The sequence below is a fragment of the Lampetra planeri genome, chromosome 1, assembly GCF_965212315.1.
Source record: "Lampetra planeri chromosome 1, kcLamPlan1.2.h2, whole genome shotgun sequence".
In the NCBI taxonomy this organism is placed as follows: Eukaryota; Metazoa; Chordata; class Hyperoartia; order Petromyzontiformes; family Petromyzontidae; genus Lampetra; species Lampetra planeri.
In genome coordinates this window covers 37,430,215-37,445,912 of record NC_136107.1, presented here as the reverse complement: position 1 = coordinate 37,445,912, position 15,698 = coordinate 37,430,215, and the positions used below count along the sequence as shown (strand labels likewise).

At 53.1% G+C, this 15,698-nt stretch overlaps 1 protein-coding gene across 1 annotated transcript in view; it reads right to left on the bottom strand.

The window, feature by feature from the left end:
- LOC144721981 (serine/threonine-protein kinase/endoribonuclease IRE1-like) overlaps positions 1-13,424 on the bottom strand; it is a 34,776-nt gene extending 21,352 nt beyond the window's left edge. The window contains exons 1-7 of the mRNA XM_078600001.1: positions 12,944-13,424; positions 6,353-6,464; positions 5,755-5,788; positions 4,964-5,036; positions 3,114-3,186; positions 2,195-2,317; positions 586-687 (exon numbers count right to left, since the gene is read on the bottom strand). Of these exons, the coding sequence (XP_078456127.1) occupies positions 586-687; positions 2,195-2,317; positions 3,114-3,186; positions 4,964-5,036; positions 5,755-5,788; positions 6,353-6,464; positions 12,944-13,066 (640 nt within the window). The 5' untranslated portion in view covers positions 13,067-13,424. The remainder of the gene's footprint in view (positions 1-585; positions 688-2,194; positions 2,318-3,113; positions 3,187-4,963; positions 5,037-5,754; positions 5,789-6,352; positions 6,465-12,943) is intronic.
- Between the last annotated feature and the right edge of the window lie 2,274 nt (positions 13,425-15,698).

The window sequence follows — 15,698 nt, the reverse complement described above, 5'->3', positions numbered from 1 at the left end:
TAAAAAATATCTCACTTTACCCCCTTCCCTTACCTTGCCCCCCACCACTCTCCCCCCCACGCCACTCACCCCACCGGAGGACCACCCACCCAACCCCTACTCAGTGGCCATCAACTCGACCCGTTATGTTTACATTCCCAACAGGCGATTGGTTGATCGTGTAATGACGACTTGACACACACTTCTCTTGAGATGGCACTTCATTGAAGACGCGTTCACTTGACATCAGGCGGAGACCCCCACCGCAACAGCCCCGGGTCTCCCGCGCCTCCCGCGCATCTCCCCCTAATATACCGACCCAGGCCACGCCCCCCTTCCGGAACCTTCTCGCTGACTCTGGACGCTCGCTCCACCGGCAGACTCCACCGTCCTCTTCCGTCGCCTGACCACGCTCCCTTCTCGATCATTCCCATAGCCATCGGTCCCTTCGCACTCACAGCTGACTCTCCGTTCATTACCTCCCGTGGTCACTAGTCCACTGGCACTGTCGGCTGACTCCCCTGTCAGTACCTCCCGTGGCCACTAGTCCACTCACACCGCACGCAGGTTCTACTGCCATGACAATAGAAATGAGAGTAACGTTACTGTAGTCCGAGTCGGGCCCCAGTCGCGCTGCCGAGTAGTCGTAGTAGGTGACGTTCCAGCGCAGCTCGCCCGCCTTCGTGTCGAACATGGTGATGGTGTACACTGGGGGAGACGTGAAGATACACAGGTGTGTGTACAGGTGTGTGTACAGGTGTGTGTACAGGTGTGTGTACAGGTGTGTGTACAGGTGTGTGTACACTGGGGGAGACGTGATGATACACAGGTGTGTGTACACTGGGGGGACATGAAGACACACAGGTGTGTGTACAGGTGTGTGTACAGGTGTGTGAACAGGTGTGTGAACAGGTGTGTGTACACTGGGGACACGTGAAGACGCACAGGTGTGTGTACACTGGGGGGACATGAAGACACAGGTGTGTGTACAGGTGTGTGTACAGGTGTGTGTACAGGTGTGTGTACAGGTGTGTGTACAGGTGTGTGTACAGGTGTGTGTACACTGGGCTGACGAAGGCAGCCGCGTGCGGTGCTGACCGCACCACCTGCTCAATCGGAGCTCACTGACACTCGTCAGGAGGGGGAGCTGGAGGCAAGTGGGAGATGTGGAGGCTGTGGGGTGAGGGGCGAGGGGAGGGGCTCGTGGTGGGGGCGGTAGTTGGGGCGTGGCTGGATAAGGGTGGGGCTGGAGGAAGGCGGGGCTGGTAGGGGAGGGGCTTGTGGGGGAGGGTCTGGTAGGGGAGGGGCTGGTGGGGGGAGGTGCTGATTGGGGGAGGGTCTGGTAGGAGAGGGGCTGGTGGGGGGAGGGGCTGGTGGGGGGAGGGGCTGGTGGGGGGAGGGGCTGGTGGGGGACGAGGTAGGCGGGGGAGGGTCTGGTAGGGGAGGGGCTGGTGGGGGGAGGGGCTGGTGGGGGAGGGGCTGGTGGGGTGCGGGGCTGATTGCCCCCAGGTGGGAGACGCTGGGGATTGGCTGCCACATCGTGTTGGGATCACTGCGCCTTCATCGAAGAGTGCCTGGCGCTTAATTGGCTCTCGGCGTGAGCGGCTCCAAAGCGTGGACACTCAAAGGAGGGGGTGGCAACCCCCGTCACGAGTTCTTGAAAGCCGCCCCCCCCCCAGCACCACCTCACAGCATTTTCTATAGCCCCCCCCCCCCCCGCCGACCTCATACCCAGGCACCCCAAACAATGCGTATCCATGCACCACTGATGATCCGTTTCCCATGCCCCCCCCTCCACTTACTCCAACAAACCCCTTTCAGAAGAACGACAACAGCCACCCCTCCCACCAGCCCCTCCCCCCACCACAAATTATTCTCCAGGGCCCCCCCCCAACTACCTAATACGACAGGCAACCCGCCCACGATCCCTTACGGCTTACCCCTCAAGGCCCGGTCACCGAATCGCATCGCACTTTCAGGTGCGCTTCTGCCGGCCGTCTGGAACGCTCTTGCTTGCGGTATTAGGAAGCTACTTGGAGCTGTGCACTTTTCAATCGTTGAGATTGACAAATTCATTTCTCGACAACTGCTTTTCGCGTGTTTATTTTGTTTGCCCACCACCACCACCCCACCAACTCCGATTAGCACGGTTGGCTACGTACGGTAAGAAAGAAGTTCAGCGTACAGTACGTACATCCCACCACCCGCCGCTCACCTGTGCGGCCGATGTAGATGAGGCGTGGGGAGGGGTGGACCCCGTTCGAGAAGGCGGTGCTCAGAGTCTGCATCTTCTGTCCCGTGATGGGGTCCACAGCGATCCACAGGTCCTGCTTCTTACCTGCGGGGTCAGGGTCAAGGTTGAATGTATGTATGTACGTGAAACTTCTTTCGCACCGTACGTAGCCCACCGTGCTAATCGGAGGTGTCGGGGGAAGGTCAAAAAACTAAACACAAAAAGCAGCTCTTAACAAATTTGTTTTTAATTTACTTGATTTAAAAGTGCATAGCTCCGGTAGCTTCCCAATATCGGAAGGAAGAGCGTTCCAGACGGCCGCAGCGGCGCATCTGAAGGCGCGCGATGCGGTGACCACCGATCGCTGGTTAGCCAAAAACCCGCAGCGAAGATGACCGGAGTTTTGATGCTCCTTGACGAGATTGCAAGGTATTGTGGATCATTTTCGGCAAGGTCGGTAAGGACCACATATCCTGCTTCTTACCTGCGGGGTGAGGGTCGAGTTTAGGGTTGGGGGTCATAGTTCGGGTCAGGGCCTGGGGGTCACGGTTTAATTTGTGGGGTTAGGATTGGAATCAGGGCCAGGGTTTAAAGCTTGCAAGGACCACAGGTCCTGCATTATACCTGCGGTTCCATGGTTAGAGTCGTGGTTAAGGTTACATGAGCGTTAGGGCGCTTGTGTTGGTTAGCGTCGGGGTTGTTGTTATTGATTGGGCTGTTAGACACAAGGCTCGGTGCGGCGTTAAGAGTTGAGGCTGAAGGAGGGTGTTGGGGTCAAAGGTGCGGTTGATGTCTGAGGTTTGTAGTGGGCCTGGGGACACCAAGGGGATACCAGGGGGACACCAGGGGGACACCGGGGGGGCACCGGGGGTAGGTAGGGGGGTGGCGGGGCTCCGCATACCTGTGTATAAGACCCCGTCGGACGTGCGACACGGAGAGGCGTGAACCAGCTCCGGGATGGTGAAGGGCAGTTTCTGTGAGACGTGAGACGTGAGACACGGGACATCGGACACGGGGGACGTGAGACACGGGGGGCGTGGGGGACCACACGCACGCACACACGTGCCGGTCTCACACTGGGATGTCGTCAGATTGCACCGTGAGCTGCGATTGGGAACGTCACTGACACCTCCTTCGTGAGGCTCGTCACAGCATCAACCTCACTGTGAGCCCCCCCTCACCCCCCGTCTCGTCACAGCGTCAACCTCACTGTGAGCCCCCCCCTCACCCCCCGTCTCGTAGCGCCAGGGGGCAGGGGAACAATTCACGGGCAGCACCGCCCCCTGCAGCCGACACTCTGCGCGACACCGCGTCGCGCAGCTGCGCTAAAGCGGTTGGGGGTGGGGGGGTGCCGGGGATGCTGGGGGGAGTTTGTGTGTGAATGTTATTTAGTTATTTATTTCACAGGTGTCTCAAACTTCGCTTCCTTCCTTCTGCCAAATGCCACAGCAGCTGCACGGGCAACACCTCGTGACCTTAAACGTCTGTTCTGACAGTGCCACCCCACTTTAGAGTGAGAATAATTGGTCAGATTTTACGTGTTAATTTATTTGAATTTTATTATTATTATTAATTGTATACATTATTTTAAATAAATTGTGCTTTCTTAAACAAATGTTATTGTTTGTTGTTGTTGTTGTTGTGGTGGTGGTGGTAATTCGAGACGTATCTACGTCAGTGCTCTCCGGTTGGCCTGAGTGAGTGAAGGGGTGGAGCTGCGTCACTTTCCAACCCTGGCCCAGCCGGACTCAACAACTCCATACACCATCAACAAGCAAGCCGACTGGCAACGTTAGTCTATGGGCAATGTTAGTCTGTGGGCAATGTTAGTCTATGGGTAATGTTAGTCTATGGGCAATGTTAGTCTATGGGTAATGTTAGTCTATGGGCAATGTTAGTCTATGGGCAATGTTAGTCTATGGGCAATGTTAGTCTATGGGCAATGTTAGTCTATGGGTAATGTTAGTCTATTGGCAATGTTAGTCTATGGGCAATGTTAGTCTATGGGCAATGTTAGTCTATGGGCAATGTTAGTCTATGGGTAATGTTAGTCTATGAGTAATGTTAGTCTATTGGCAATGTTAGTCTATGGGCAATGTTAGTCTATGGGCAATGTTAGTCTGTGGGCAATGTTAGTCTATTGGCAATGTTAGTCTATGGGCAATGTTAGTCTATGGGTAATGTTAGTCTATGGGCAATGTTAGTCTATGGGCAATGTTAGTCTATGGGCAATGTTAGTCTGTGGGCAATGTTAGTCTATGGGCAATGTTAGTCGATGGGCAATGTTAGTCTATGGGCAATGTTAGTCTATGGGCAATGTTAGTCGATGGGCAATGTTAGTCTATGAGTAAAGTGACGCGGCTGTGTCCTTGCCCAACCCTGGCCCAGCCTGGCTCAACAACTCAACACACAAACGATGAGCGTGTGGGTATGGGTGTCCCCCCATATCGGTGGGGAGTGGTGGTGAAGTGGTTAGCGCACTGCACGACGAACCCTGTGACTCAACAACAGGTCGACTCCGCCTCAAATGAGTACCTGGTGCTGTGTGTAAATATCAGGATTGGGGAGACAAAGACGGCCGGACGTGGTGCCGACCACCTCGTGTTACCATGGTAGCCTTCATAGGTGCTCGCTAACAGCACGTGCCTAAACAGTCTGCTCAAGGCTATATGGGGGATCTTTGTCTTTGACCCCTCCCGCCACCTCACCCCTCCCTGTTTACTATGGCCTAGAATCGGGAGTGAAACTTACCACCAATCCCTCGCTGTCTGGCCCTCCCAGGGAGTACAGGGTGCCATCCATGGGGTCGGGGAGGAAGGCAGGTCTGTGGACGCAAATAAAAATATCTCAGGCCATGATGGCATACAGCGTGGACGTCCAGAACGAAACACGTCATTCGAGACCCAAACATTATCCCACCTCCTGGCTTCGACCCCCCCCCTCCTCCCCCTCCTCGAAGGCACTGGCTGAACCATCAGCCGCATCAGAACATCAGCAGCACGCCGACGCCGCACTCGGCCATGAATGGAAAATGTAAGACGCGTCCCAGTGGTGCGAATGTCGCTTTAGACCAGAGGACGCGTTTGGCGTCCGCTGGTCTAACACCGTTTGAGACGAGGCTCGAAAGAAAGCTGTCTCTGATGTGGTCCAATCAGTTTAAAAGACAATGCCCTATATTTATATTGTTGGTTCTTTTGGTAAAGTCACGTAGAAGGGAAATAATAATATAATATAAATCTAAAACAATATAAACATTATTGTATTACTTAAAATAAAATAATATAAACATAAATATAAAACAATATATATTATTTTATTATTTCCCTTCTACGTGACTTTACCGAAAGAACCAAGAATAGTTGAGTTTCGCCACGTTACGGCGATCCCACCCAGCCTCGCTGCTGCCACCACGGCGCTGCGCGGACAGGCAGCAGGCAGAGCGCCACGCGTTCGTGTGATTGCGCAACGATAAGCACGTGGCACGCGCTGCCTTTGAGCCGCAAAGCCGCTCGCGCTCGACACACGAGTTGGTGACGACTTACTTAGTCAAGTCCTCTGGCACTTGAATAACAGGATCTGTGTGTGTGGTGTGTGCGCGAGGGGAGGGGGAGTCGTGGGTTGTTGGTGAGAGAGGGGGAGGGTCAGAGGGGTACGGGGAGACACACACGCGGTCACATCTCATCCATCCCCACCGGCTCGAGTGATTAGCGCTCAGTCGTGCCAGCAGCTGCTGCCAGCTGCTGCTGCTGCCACCGTGACTCGACTCCACCACCGCGCAGCAGCCTGGAGCCACCACTCACTCCAACAACCCGGTGGCCCCTCCACACTAGAACACCACACAGTACGTCAAATTGCACCCGCCTCCCCCCCCAGCATTATCTACCCCCCCCCCCCAGTTGCCCTGCCCCACCCACTCTATCTACCTGGTTGCTCCTATACACTTTATTCACCCGGTTGCCCCACCCGGTTGCCCCCATCCACTATATCCAGCGAGTTGCCCATAGCCAATCTTATCCACTCGGTTGCCCTCACCCACTCCACGCGGTTTCACCACCTGCACTCTCAACAGCTGACGCCAATGCCCCTCCCCGTGCCCGATCCCAACCCTCCCACCCATACCCCACTCCCCCCAGCACGCACCCTCTCGCAGGGCCCACATGACGTCACCCGTGGCCCGGCTGACGGCGTGCAGGCGACCGTCCAGCGTGGCCACGAAAACGAGGCCCTCGGCCATGGACACCTGCGACTCGCCCTGGACACAGCGGGCCAACCCGCAGGCCGAGAGACGGCGTCAACAACAACAACGACAACAACAACAACAACGCAACAACAACGATACACAGCAACAGCGTCACACTCAACCTCCTCACTCCATCGTCATCAACCATCATTACACCGATGCGCCAAATTTCACGCGTAGGCTTTCGCGACCAGTATTATCCACAGTCAAGATGTATGATGCATGTATTATAATCAATACAATCATTATAATTATAATCATTGTAATCAATCTGCAGCTTCACCGACCCCACGCACTAACTTTCTTCACAGTTCTGTAATCGCCAGCGAAACGTCGGACTCGAATTGTGCGTGTGGGTTTACTCTCCAACGCACCGGTGTGCTGAACTAGTTACCAATTGGCAAACCTCGCTGATTGGCTGTGTCGGGTGGTGTCGGGTTTAACGACACATTTATATTTACGCGATCGAACCCCCCCAAAAAACGCCTTAACTATGGATCCATGAACCCAGCTCGGTCGCGAACACGGATGAGAGGTACAGGCGCAGCTCTGCAATGTCTCGCTCACGCCACTGCTGGCGGAAGAGCCCTGCACGAGAGGGGCGCTCTCGAGAAGTGCCTCTCAACCTTTGTTTGGCTACTGTGACCCCCCCCCCTTGCCTGACCCAACATGGTTCCGAGAAATGAACGTGTGAATAATAACCCTCAACTCTTTAACCAATCGTCCATGCTACGAGGTACGCTAACTAGCTCGTAACTGCGAGCGAATTAAATAAAAAGTATAACCCGTAAAAACAAAGTTTTTCACTATAAATCCTTTATATGCGTGGCGGCTAGAGTCCTCTCGTCCTCTGGCTTGAGATGGCTGCCACCTATGGGTCAGATGATTGCATGGCACGATTAAGCAATTGGTAATTAAATATAATATTTTAGTCCTAAAAAGTGTAACATTTTGGAATTTTTTTTTCACGAACATTAATTGTCACGCACAACGAGTCTGTGTGGAAAATGTCAGCTCGATTGGATCACGGGAAGTGGGTTAAAAAACGACCGAAAGATTTGCACGGTCGTAAGCAAGCAAGCGAACTTAATATAAAGGATTCAAAAAAGCAACGGGCACCGCATGCACGAGGTCACTTGCTCCCGCTCGCTTGGTTACTCATGAAAACCACGTGGTTCACGATCAATGAGTTTTTTAAAAAATGCCTTTTTATCTCGTTCTAGGTTCACGTATGGATTTAAATGGTATCGAAGTTATTTGATATTGGCAGATTAGTAGACGGTGATGCACCAATGACTCTCGTGTACGACATAACTTGGCACGATTGCAAATCACCTCGCATTACCCCGCCGGGAATTTGCCACGTGACCCCCGGTTGAAAACCACTGCTCGAGAGAGAGCCCCCTCTCTAGCATATCGTGAGCTAGTAGCAGAATGTCCACATTCATATGGCGAGGAACAGTTCATCTATATTACAAAGAACACAGCGGTCTTATAATAGGTGACCTTTCAGACCAACGTCCTTTTTTATCGGGCATAATTAAGTGCAAAACATCGCCTTTTATACATTTCGATTTTTCCTCTCCAGCCCACACAATGTTGTTGTTGTTGACACGGAACGTGTTGAGTTGTTTATTGTTAACTGTACTCGTGCACCACTTCGAACGCAGCAGCAGCAACAACACCACCACCAAATAATTGGACCGTGCACCACGGAACGCACGCGGGGTTCCACGAACGGCTTCAGGGGCTGTATTACAGCAGAGGCCTGCGCGGTAAGAAATCAGCTGTTGTACTGCACTTCTATGTAACCGCGTCTATGATCCCCGCCTTCACTGACGCCGCACTGGCCACCGATCGAATCTTCTTCGTGTGGCTGACGTCGAGTGTGGAGGAGCGGCTGTCACTTTACATTGAGGCGGTTGATGAGCAAGGTGACTGCTGTCCTGATGCCTCCTTCGTATTGAGCATCGTGTGAGTCTGTGGCTCTCTGTGTGAAACTATGGCTCTCTGCGTGAGTCTATTGGTCTTTCTGTGAGTCTATGGCTCTCTGTGTGAAACTATGGCTCTATGCGTGAGTCTATGGGTCTTTCTGTGAGTCTATGGCTCTCTGTGTGAAACTATGGCTCTCTGCGTGAGTCTATGGGTCTTTATATGAGTATATGGCTCTCTATGTGAAACTATGGCTCTCTGCGTGAGTCTATGGGTCTTTATATGAATATATGGCTCTCTATGTGAAACTATGGCTCTCTGCGTGAGTCTATAGGTCTTTCTATGAGTGTATGGCTCTCTGTGTGAAACTATGGCTCGCTGCGTGAGTCTATGGGTCTTTCTGTGAGTCTATGGCTCTCTGTGTGAAACTATGGCTCTCTGTGTGAAACTATGGCTCGCTGCGTGAGTCTATGGGTCTTTCTGTGAGTCTATGGCTCTCTGTGTGAAACTATGGCTCGCTGCGTGAGTCTATGGGTCTTTCTGTGAGTCTATGAGTCTCTGTGTAAAACTATGGCTCGCTGCGTGAGTCTATGGGTCTTTCTATGAGTATATGGCTCTCTGTGTGAAACTATGGCTCTGCGTGAGTCTATGGGTCTTTCTGTGAGTATATGACTCTCTGTGTGAAACTATGGCTCTCTGCGTGAGTCTATAGGTTTTTCTATGAGTATATGGCTCTCTATGTGAAACTATGGCTCGCTGCGTGAGTCGATGGGTCTCTGTGTGAGTCCATGGGTCCCTATACGAGTCAATATGCGTCTCTATGCAAGTATATGGGTCTCAGTGTAAATCGATAAATCTCCGTCTTCTTCATATGGATGATGTCGACGTACAGCAACATCTAGACATGTACATTGAAGTGTATCCGCATCTGCTGCTGCTGCCGCCATGGCATGTGTGCGGTTGCGGTTTCATGGGTTGTGGCCCAGAAGCTTCACCGGAATACCAAAGCCGGGTAGACGCAGACCCACTAACCGCCACGATCCGCTCGCACCGCGCGTGGTGATGCCCTTCATTGCAGGAATTGGATCGACCAACAGGAGCTGTCCGGGTTAGGTGCAGACCAACTCCGCGGTGCGAGCAGAAATTCACCTCTCGCCGTCAGCACTTTTGTTCCCTGCTAATTTACTCTCCGGTGGGCTCGGCGTTTGCTCGGGAACGGGTTTATCGAGTCTGCGCGTGTAACCACTCACCGCGCCGCCCAATTGCCCCGAGGGCGCAGAAGAGAGCGGAGAGGAGGGCTTCAGCCAGCAGTGTGTGGGATGTGCAACGCGCGCGCGCCTGTGTGGTTGGGTGTGTGGGTAGGTGTGTGAGGGTGGGTGTGTGCGTGTTTGGGTGAGTGAGTGAGTGGGTGAGTGGGTGTGTGGGTGGGTGAGTGTGTGGGTGTGTGGGTGGGTGAGTGTGTGGGTGGGTGAGTGTGTGTGTGGTTGGGTGAGTGTGTGTGTGGTTGGGTGAGTGTGTGTGCGGTTGGGTGAGTGTGTGTGTGGTTGGGTGTGTGTGGTTGGTGTGTGTGGTTGGGTGTGTGGGTGGGTGTGTATGTGTGTGTGTGTAGGTGTGAGTGGGTGTGTGGGTGGATGTGTGTGTGTGTGGGTGTGTGTGGGTGTGTGTGGGTAGGTGAGTGGGTGTGTGGGTGTGTGTGGATGTGTGGGTGTGTGTGTGTGGGTGTATGGGTAAGTGTGTGTGTGTGGGTAGGTGTGTGGGTGTATGGGTAGGTGTGTGGGTGTGTGAGTGTGTGGGTAGGTGTGGGTAGGTGTGTGGGTGTGTGTGTGGGTGTGTGGGTGGGTGTGTGGGTGTGTGTGTGTGTATGGGTAGGTGTGTGTGTGGGTGTGTGTGTGTGGGTAGGTGTGTGTGTGTGGGTAGGTGTGTGGGTGTATGGGTAGGTGTGTGGGTGTGGGTGTGTGAGTGTGTGGGTAGGTGTGTGGGTGTGTGGGTGTGGGTGTGTGGGTGTGTGTGTGAGTGTGTGTATGGGTAGGTGTGTGTGTGGGTGGGTGTGTGTGTGTGGGTAGGTGTATGTGTGTGGGTGTGTGTGTGGCCCGGGGCGAGGGCCTCGTGGGCACAGAGCCAGCCGTGCTGAGGACCCACACAAGAGCTTGGCCGAGCCCTCCCTGAATCTCTGTCTCCCAATGTGAGATACAGGCGCAGCCCTGCAATTACCGCTCACGCCACTGCAGCCGGGGGGAAGGGGCTTCGATTAGGTGGGGGCTGGCGTGGGGGGGGGGGGCTCTGGACATACTCTCCAGAATCGAGAGGGTAGGGGGCCTTACTCTCCATGGAATAGGTGGCAGTACCCACACTTTACCCCACCGCACGCGACTCGCAGATCGTCAATTGACAACCATGCGCTGTGCCAATGATGTGTTACTGCTCTCGTTGGGCAGAGACGGGATTTCAGAAAAGCCTTCAGCACTTATTTCAACTTCCGCACCGGTTCGACAAAATCTGAGCGGCGGCGATCCTCTGGATCGCAAGTCGCTGTGCGCTGACCATCGTACCGCCGCTCGTGGCAAGCGTGGAAGACTCGCGATTAACAAGACGGTTCAACGATGAATGTACAGGGGACTCCTCTACTTACGAACGAGTTCGGTTCCACGAGTTAGGTATGACGATTTGTTCGTAAGTCAAAACTTTACTTCTGTAGATTCGAAACGTGGAGGATACGTACACTAAATACGGAGAATAGCTGTAAACGTTGTACAATCTCCTGCAGATGGAGATGCCACCGGTTATTCACGTTCTGCAGATGTAGATGCCACCACCGCCATTTATTGTGCGGTGGTTGAACTTACACCTCTAGGTCCGAACAGGCAACTGGACATAAGGACAGCTTTGTTCGTGTCTCTGAAAGTTCGTGAGTCGAATGTTCGCAAGTAGAGGAGTGCCTCATGTTGAACTTCTTTCGCACCGTACGCAGCCAACCGTGCTAATCGAAGGTGCCGAGGGAAGAACAACAACAAACTAAACACAACAAAGCACCTCGAAAACAAGTATAACCCGTAAAAACAAAGTTTTTCACTATAAATCCTTTATATGCGTGGCGGCTAGAGTCATCTCGTCCTCTGGCTTGAGATGGCTGCCACCTATGGGTCAGATGATTGCATTGCACCATTAAGCAATTGGTAATTAAATATCATATTTTTGTCCTAAACAGTGTAAAAATTTTGAATTTTTTTTCACGAACATTAATTGTCACGCACAACGAGTCTGTGTGGAAAATGTCAGCTCGATTGGATCACGGGAAGTGGGTTAAAAAACGACCGAAAGATTTGCACGGCCGTAAGCAAGCAAACGAACTTAATATAAAGGATTAAAAAATGAATGACGAGGCAGGGCTCGAGCGCTGTAGCGAGACGCGATACCTCTTCACGCGAGATCCTGGCGAATCGATTATTTAAAACAAGAAATGCCACCCACGTGCACACTCGTACAAAGGAGAACGAGTCTCTGTGTGTGTGTGTGCACGCGCGGAGTGCGGAGGGCACGAGATGCGAGAGGGCTTTTACTCTCAGGAACTTCTTATCGACTGGAAAACAGCGGACAGGCCACATCATTGGCGAACACTTTAACATGACCCCCCCCCTCCACCCCACCCCTTGAAAATGAGTCTTGAGACTCGCAGAGGCCAGCTGGATAAACACGCGCAGATATAGAGACAGCAGTCGTCATTTTAGTCAGCATCTTCATGATCCTCGTCATTATCAGCAATTGCATCATCATTATAATCATCATCATCATCATCATCCACAATGACGATTACTTTTGTAGATCAGCAACAGCAGCAGCACCATCATCACTTCCACTACCGTCATCATCATCATTATGCCCATCATCATCATCAGCAGCAAAGACATTGCAACTGCCACCACCACCACTACCATCATTATTATGCCCATTATCAGCAGCAGCAGCAGCAAAGGCATTGCATCTGCGGCCACCACCACTACCACCACCATCATCATCATCATTCCGATCATCGTCACCATCACCATCACCCTGATCAGCCACATCATCATCAATGCATTTAAAATCTCGACACGAGAGACACGCACCGTGGGCACGGCCTGTGGGCACACAACGTCTGTACGTGACGTCAGCCACGCAACTGCGAGCGTGGTCTGAGATCGGCGTCAGGTCCCACGCCTGCCACATCAACTCTGTCAACACTGTCTCTCAACTCACTCACAAACTCTCAACTCACTCACCGTCTCTCAGCTCACCCACCAACTCCTCAACTCACCCACCAAATCCTCAACTCACTCACCAACCCTCAGCTCACCCACCGACTCCTCAACTCACCCACCAACTCCTCAGCTCACCCACCAACTCCTCAACTCACCCACCAAATCCTCAACTCACTCACCAACCCTCAGCTCACCCACCAACTCCTCAACTCACTCACCAACTCTCAGCTCACTCACCAACTCCTCAGCTCACCCACCGACTCTCAACTCACTGCCCCTCGCTGACCCACTCTCAGCTCACGGCAGAGCCCACGTGGCACTCACCTCTTCCGGACTCTCTGCATTGCTGCCCTGCAAAATGAGCAGCAACAGCAGGGGCACGAGCCTGGGCAGCAGCAGCAGCCTGTGTAGCGGCCTGGGCAGGAAGGGCAGTAAGGCCCTGCCCATGTTGAAAGAAAACCACCTGGGTCTCTCTTTGACGAGGTCACATCACGTCGCATGTGCAGTCCGTCCTCTCATCACCACCTCCGCCACCGTCACCATCAACGCTTCACTGGGCCCGATCACAACTTCAGTTTTGTTTGGGGGCGAGTAAAGCCTCCCTTCTTTTTACGTTTATTAAACTCGTTGTGTTTACTGAGCCCGGGAGTACTCGGCAAGTTCCGGCTCAGGCGTGTTGATGTTAAGTTTCGCCCAGAATATCGATTGATCACTTTTATGCCTCTCAGCATCTGCTATTGGTCGCGGGGCGCGAGAGGTACGGGCCACGGCGGAGGCGGAGCGCACAGGTAGAGCGACACGGGAGGTGAGGGTTGGGGGGGGTTTGGGGGAGCTCCACCTCGCTGAGTGGCTGGCTTACGCGTACACCTGTGCATCGGAGACGCCCCCACCTCCCAGCGCACACCTGTACGAGGGCGGGGCGGGATTGGAAGTGGGCGGGGGGGGGCACCGGGCAGAGACCACGGCTGCCTCCACCTCCCAACGCACGTGGCGGACGCTGCCTCTGATGCATTTGCGGGACAGAACAACCAGGATGCAGAGGCGGATGCAGCGATTGGATCCTCATCGACGCTTTGCTGCCACTCGCCGCCGCCCCCCCTCCCCCTCCCGGCCTCCTTCTCTCAAGATAAACATGACGGAGTCGGCATCAACGATCACGAGTCAACACGCCGATGTCCGCGCGTTCTCGAGTTGCCGCCGTCCTACCGTGTTTAAGGATCAACTCGGCACCAGAACACGAACTGATCTCATCGCTCCGTCTCCTCGGTTGCTCGTCTTCGCGGGGATAATTCGTCACGCTTGGCTGGTGACGGCGTGAGCGGTCGCAGAGATCGTGACTCCGATCGCGACCCTGACGCCCTCTGTACATTTGGAGTTTGCGTGTCTCTCTCCCCGTGGTCGCGTGGATTTTTCTCCGGGTCCCCCGCGTTTTCCCTCTACATTTAGAAACACGCGTTTGGATTATTGGGCTGCTGTACATCTCCACGCGATGATGAGCCAGCTTCGTTGGGCTATCATTTGTGGCCAGGTGGCTTCTGAAAAGGAGCTACGTAGCTCAGTCGGCCTTACCTGGTAACATAAAAACTAGTTTAGTTTTAGATTTACGCTTTGAATCCAGCGGCCGCCTTGATTAATACCGCGGGTCTATTAACCGTACGAATATTACGCGCCGTCTGCGCCATTCACAGTGGACGTTAAAGATTCCGTGACGACATTCGCAAGGGTTAGGCCACTGCGTGTGTGCGTAGTGAGCGTCATGCTTCAAGCTTGCCAAATGTCGAAGAAAAAAAATTGCAACGCGAATAACTCGACTGGAATCTACACGGTAAGCCCATCACTCCCAACTGTTGGCAGGACCCTCCTGAAAAACTAAAAATAGAGTCACGGGACTCGGTGACGTTTAACCTGGGCAACGAACAAAGTGGACCGAAACGCTCATGGTGCCATCACAGTGCACGGCTTGGGACTGCAACATGGGAACTTAAAGGCGCTGCCTCGGGTACGGGCTCAGCGGACACCGTCTCCACCTCCTCCTCGCCCACCTCCCTACTCCGTGTGGCCCCCACCCCTCCGCCCCACCCGGCCACCTTTGTTGTAGTACAGAGTTAGACTGATGGCCTTAATCTAAGTTGTCTTGTGGTTGTTGTTGTTTGACTTGCATCCCACTGGGATTTTTGCACACAGTGTTGGTGTACGGTGCTTCTTCTGCAATATTTTGCTGTCTTTTCTTGGATTTTCTGTTTGCACTTAGTCACTTTAAGATGTTTTCTTGTTCATGTTTTAGTTTTTTTTGTTTGTTGCGGTTGCACCCGATTCAAGAGCCGAATGGCTCACAGGGCAAAACCTAATAAATTAAACTTGAAAACTTGAAACCTATGAAACCGCAAGGGGGCAGCCAAAGAGCCTCATGCGGCGACAGAGCCGCAGGTTGCCGACTCCTGCGCTCGAGGGTGTTCCGTCTCCTCTCGGCCTGCCCCTTCACGACAGGGCTGGGAATCTTGGGAGCATCCCCGCGACTCATCCCACCGAACGCGACCTGCCGATCCTAGACCGGCCGTGACATATTCTTAGGTTTTTTCGGTAAAGTCACGTAGGTTAAAATTCAAAATTAATAAAAGTAAAATAAAAATAAAAATCACGACGTTTCGGAGGCAACACCAGCTTCCGTCTTCAGGTGACCGTGACATCTCTCGATTGTTCTGCTGTGTGTGAATATCAGCGGGGGGTGGTGGGGGGCGGGGGTGGTGGGGGGGAGGCGGTAGGGGGGGTGAGTGAGATTTGATGAACTTACGTCACACTATCAACTGCTGTGCCCGAGACGTACAATCGGCATCCCCTGGACTGCAAGCCCAATGCGTCAACAATGAAACCCCGGGGCAGCACGATTGTATTGCATTGTATTGAATTTTATATATATACACTATGTAAGACAATTTTTGTTCCTGGGTACTAAGTGTTATTTTTTGTATTGCTTATGCCTAGAACGTATAGAAAATGGCTCTTATTCCCCACAAACTTTGCTTTTGTGACCAGGACTTTATGTGAACGAAAGACACAGATGCACACGTTTTCTCATTGA